Source organism: Verticillium alfalfae, genomic scaffold (assembly GCF_000150825.1).
Source record: "Verticillium alfalfae VaMs.102 supercont1.1 genomic scaffold, whole genome shotgun sequence".
Classification (NCBI taxonomy): Eukaryota; Fungi; Ascomycota; class Sordariomycetes; order Glomerellales; family Plectosphaerellaceae; genus Verticillium; species Verticillium alfalfae.
The window spans coordinates 143,840-148,643 of NW_003315038.1; the positions used below are offsets into that span (position 1 = coordinate 143,840).

General features: G+C 56.6%; 2 protein-coding genes across 2 annotated transcripts in view; one reads left to right on the plus strand and one right to left on the minus strand.

The window, feature by feature from the left end:
• Positions 1-134: 134 nt before the first annotated feature.
• VDBG_00050 (glucose-methanol-choline oxidoreductase) lies at positions 135-3,939 on the plus strand (the record flags this gene model as incomplete). Its single annotated transcript, XM_003008323.1, has 7 exons — positions 135-210; positions 267-383; positions 455-1,010; positions 1,067-1,407; positions 1,459-1,648; positions 1,704-1,743; positions 1,906-3,939. 7 exons carry the CDS (start codon positions 135-137, stop codon positions 3,937-3,939), a joined length of 3,354 nt encoding a protein of 1,117 aa, XP_003008369.1.
• A 275-nt stretch (positions 3,940-4,214) lies between these two features.
• The window catches only part of VDBG_00051 (alpha-L-rhamnosidase A), a gene marked incomplete at both ends in the record, with an annotated part of 2,439 nt that continues 1,849 nt past the window's right edge, over positions 4,215-4,804 (minus strand). Inside the window, one exon of the mRNA XM_003008324.1 lies at positions 4,215-4,472. Within this exon, the coding sequence (XP_003008370.1) occupies positions 4,215-4,472 (258 nt within the window). The remainder of the gene's footprint in view (positions 4,473-4,804) is intronic.

Below are 4,804 nucleotides of genomic sequence, written 5' to 3' on the forward strand. Positions count from 1 at the left end.
TCAGCGCCAGTCTGTCTGCGTTCTCGAGCGCGGCAAGGAGAAGTGTGCCTGGCGAATATCCCTCCGGCGTGCTGGACGCTCTCGACGAGGTCCACGTGTCTGGCCAGTTTGCTCCGGGCTGGTTCCCGCAGACCATGGTGCAGAACGGCGATCCCACCGGAATGTACCACCTCATCTTTGGCAGGGGATTGAACACGGTTGTTTGCAATGGTATGTTGTCCTCTCTCTCACCATCAATCTATCGCGTTTGCTTACCGGCTAGATAGCCCTCGGCGGTACGAGTCTGATGAACGCCAATGTCTTCCTGGAGGCAGACAAGGAGACATTGTCTATGCCGGTCTGGCCTGAGGAAATTAGGAAGGACCCTAGCAGTCTCGATAAATGTAAGTCTCCTCGGAGCCTCAACAGTGATGTCCATCTATTAGTTGACCAGCACAAGCTGATTGATCTGCAGACTATGATTGGGCCCGAAAAGTGCTCGAGCCGATGCCATATCCCGACGACTGGCCCGAACTGCCCAAGGTCCAGCTTCTGAAGAAACAGGCCGAAGCTCTCGGCATGGCTGACAAGTTCAGAATGGTGCCCCAAACGACGCGATTCCGCAACGGTCCCAATAGCACTGGCGTTGAAATGGCGCCCTCTGCTTTGACGGGACAAGATTGCACCGGTGTCAATGATGGATCCAAGAACTCGACTCTCGTCACATACTTGGCTGATGCTTGGAACTGGGGTGCCGAGATGTTCTGCGAATGTGAGGTCCGTTACATCAAGAAGGCTGAGGGTCGCGAGGGCTACATCATCTACTTTGCTTGGCATGGCCGGAACAGGGGCCACTTCAAGGCGAACCTTCACGACGACCTCATGTGGGTACACGCCAAAGAGTGTGTCTTTCTCGGCGCCGGCTCAGTTGGAACCACGGAAATCCTCCTTCGAAGCAAGGAGATGGGTCTTCCCATGAGTGACCGTGTCGGACAGAACATGAGCGGCAACGGCGATATGCTAGCTTTTGGGTTAGTGTCGCCACCTTTCTTTCCCGCCGCCCCCCCTTAAACTAACTGTATGCGAGATACAACACCGACTACGAAGCCAACGCCATTGGCAAGCCCTTCCCCAATCCTTATAACCCTATTGGGCCGACCATCAACTCCATCATTGACGATCGTGCGGGTCACGAGAATCCGCTTGACGGCTATGTCATCGAAGAGGGCGCCATCCCTCGCGCCCTGGCCCCCTTCCTCCAAACCCTCCTAGAGATGATGCCTGGCAACCAGGCCCCTACTGGCGATTCTTTCAGCGAGAAGGTTCGCTCGAGTCTCGCAAACTACAAGAGTCGTTTCTGGGGCCTTATGCCCAGGGCGGTTCTTTGGACAACACCCAGGTATACCTGGTCATGTCACATGACAGTGAGTGTGCCTCAAACGAAACTGTCTTCGACTTGCGACTAACACCCGCTACTAGGCAGCCAAGCCATGTTGACCCTAAAAGACGACAAGCCCGTGCTGGAATTCCTCGGCGTAGGCCGCAGCGATCAGGTCAAGAAGCTGCATGATCTCCTCAGCAAGGCGACGCAGGCCGTTGGCGGCACATTTGTACACAACCCATTCTATGCCTTGATGGGCAACCAGCAGGTCACCGTTCACCCCATTGGGTATGTTGCGTGAAAGGCATCTCGGGTATGGACTCGTGCTAATACAAATTGACAGTGGTGCTTGCATGGCACGTGATGGCAGCCCCGAGACGGGCGTGACGACACCCGCGGGCTTTTTTTTCCCAGGAGAGAGGGGGGGAACCCCGCGGCGCCCTCATCTCCACAGATGCTCCCGTCATTCCCGCTGCTCTCGGTGTCAATCCTTTCGCCACCATCACTGCCCTCGCGGAACGCTCAGTTGATCACTTCATCCGCAGGAAAACCTCAAGATCCACGAAAAGCGCAATGGTATCATTGATCTTTTTGGCGAGCCAAAATATTCACCCCAGAAGATGAAGAAAGCAAAGCTCGATGCGGAAGCGCTGGAGATCAAGGAGGCAAGCTCCAAGATTTCACGCGCCATGGTTTCGAATGCCGCTGGTTTTGGCTTTACCGAGGTCATGTCTGGCTTCGTGCACCGCGACACTGGACTCACCGGCGACAAACGTAGCACCTATGAGTTGGCATACCGAACGGCCAAAAGCCTCTGCGAGAGCGCACGCTTCTTCCTCAGCGTACAAGCATTCAACACGAGGTCGACCATTCAGGAGCCGGACCACTCGGCAATGCTGACCGGCACTTTTGTCTGCCCTGCCATCTCCGGCTCACCGTTCATGGTACAACGAGGAGATTTCAATCTCTTCATCCTTGACCAGAAGGCACCAGGGACGCGCAACATGACCTACGACTTTGACATGCGCGGCATTGATGGCAGGACACTGCACTTCCACGGCTATAAAGTTGTTGACTCGTCCGTGGCACTGGCTCCGTTCCAGTTCTGGAGGGCTACCAGCACTCTGTATGTGACCATCCTGGAGCCGTGTCACGACCTTGATACAGTCGAAAACTGCGAGGAGCCGTGGCGACTCGGCAAAGTCGTGGCCAAGGGCATCATGCATATCCAGCCTTCCGACTTTTTCTCGCAGATCATGACGATGACGCCTACGGGGAGCAGCCTCTTGAAGAAGGCCTACAGCGCGGCCAGCTTCCTCACGTACTTCACTCGCAAGTCTCTTTCGCTCTTCCTAGGGCCGTTCACGCCACTACAATACCCAAGTGTGAGCTACAATGGCTATGTCAACGATACGCCGACAGACGCGTCCTTTGTCATTGTAGCGCAGGACAATGTCAAGACAAAGATGCATATGTGGGAGTCGACAAACCCTGACATCGAGACGAAAAACCTGATCATGATACCTGGAGCGGCAGTGGACCACCAGATCTACGCGCTGCCCACGATCCAATACAACGCGGTCAACTACTTCACGCGGGCTGGCTACCGAGTCTTCATTCCCGTACATCGCATCGGACAGCTCATGGTAGCGCAGAACAACTGGACGACGTATGACGCTCGTCTGGACCTTCGCGCTTGCCTCGAGTATATCCGGGAGAACTATGCTGACGGCAATGCCGAGGGCAACAAAATCTATGCCATCGCGCACTGCATGGGCAGCGTGGCCTTTTCCACCGGCCTTTTGGACGGGACTATCCCGAGCGACTGGATCCTCGGTATTACAGCCAGCCAGGTCTTCATGAACCCACTGTGGAGTAGGTTGAACTCTGCCAAGGCCCTCGTGGGGCCGGTATCTCTGGACAGAGCCTATAGGACGGTGCTCGGCAGTTGGTTCTCTTGCAGCACCGCAAAGGATGATAGCTTCTTCCAGCGCATGCTCAATGAGGTCTTGCGCTTCTACCCAGAGGAGCGCGCCGAGATTTGCAACAACGCCAGCTGTCACCGATGCACGCTCGTGTTTGGGCGTTGCTGGAACCACCGGAACCTCAATGAGGCGACGCATCGGCAGATCGACCGGTTCTTTGGCGGTGTCAACATGACGCAACTACATCTCCTCATGAAACAAGGCCTCGACGGCCACGTCATGACGAACGGCCCGCTGTTCCAGCGCCTCACGACTGACCGGAATATCCGTCGCCTCAGAGGCATCCCGTTTCTGCTCTTCGTGGGTCGTGACAACGCCGTCTTGACACCAGAAGCAACAGAGCGGACGTATGAGACACTGTGTGATGTGTTCGGATCCAGCGGCGGCAACCCCGATGATGGCATCCAGTACCGGAGACGCGTGGTCCCTGACTACGGGCATCTGGACTGCTGGATGGGACGCAACGCATGGAAGGATGTATACCCATTCGTGAGGGAAGAGGTGGACCGTGTTTTCAGGGGTGGATCTTACAGGTTTGAGGAGCCTGATGACCGATTTTTGGCTATGACAGAGAGTGGTGAATTACTGTATTAGGTAGGCGTTTTGGATACATGGATCTTTGGTTGTGCAGGTACAGCTGGGATGGACAGTCTGCGGGTCAAGGCGAGGCGGCAAATTGTTCTAGCTGTGGACGGGAGTTCAGGGGTTTGACTGACGTTCAAATAACGTGTATGGGTAGGATAACAGATGGCGTTGGTTGAGGTATGAAGACTCGAGAATGATATCTGGCTTTGCCTTGTTACTTTTGTGTCAACGCGCTGTGTTATGCGTATTATGAGTTGCTCCTCGCCCTCGTATATGAACCGTTGTTATGGCAGGGCAGTTAAATTCTTGTCGTACACCAGCCGCATGTCATTCTGGTAGAGAATGACCTGAAGGTACCACTCCTCCTCACAATCGGCCTCGGTCCTCCGCCCAGGCGATACATCAAGTGCTTCCACCGGCGGCGCAGAACCAACACGATCCTCCCACACGATGAAAGCCACAGTCTTGCCTCCTCTGAAGTCAATCTCGGGCTGATCGTCATCCCACACAAACCCGCCCACTGTCCCTCCGGGTGCCGTCATCTCAACAACCTGTCCACCTCCCCTGATGACGTCTCCCCGTCGATCAACAGCCACGACCCTCGCGACCCTGACCTCGAACAGGCCCCTCGCCGTCGCGAACCCGCCGCGGACCCAGCCCAGCCACGGCGTGAGCCGCGGCCGCACAGTCCACGCCCCGCCGCCCGGCGCCGCGACGACGGCGCCAAGCACGTGTTCCGTCAGGAACCCCGTGGGGCCCGGGGGGCCCGGCGCAAAAGTGCGACGTGCGGGGCGTCGTCTGGGGGCGGCGCGCGTCCTCGGCCGTCGACGGCGACCCCCCGCGGGGAGGGTGGTTGTTTTGTGAACCCCGGCCC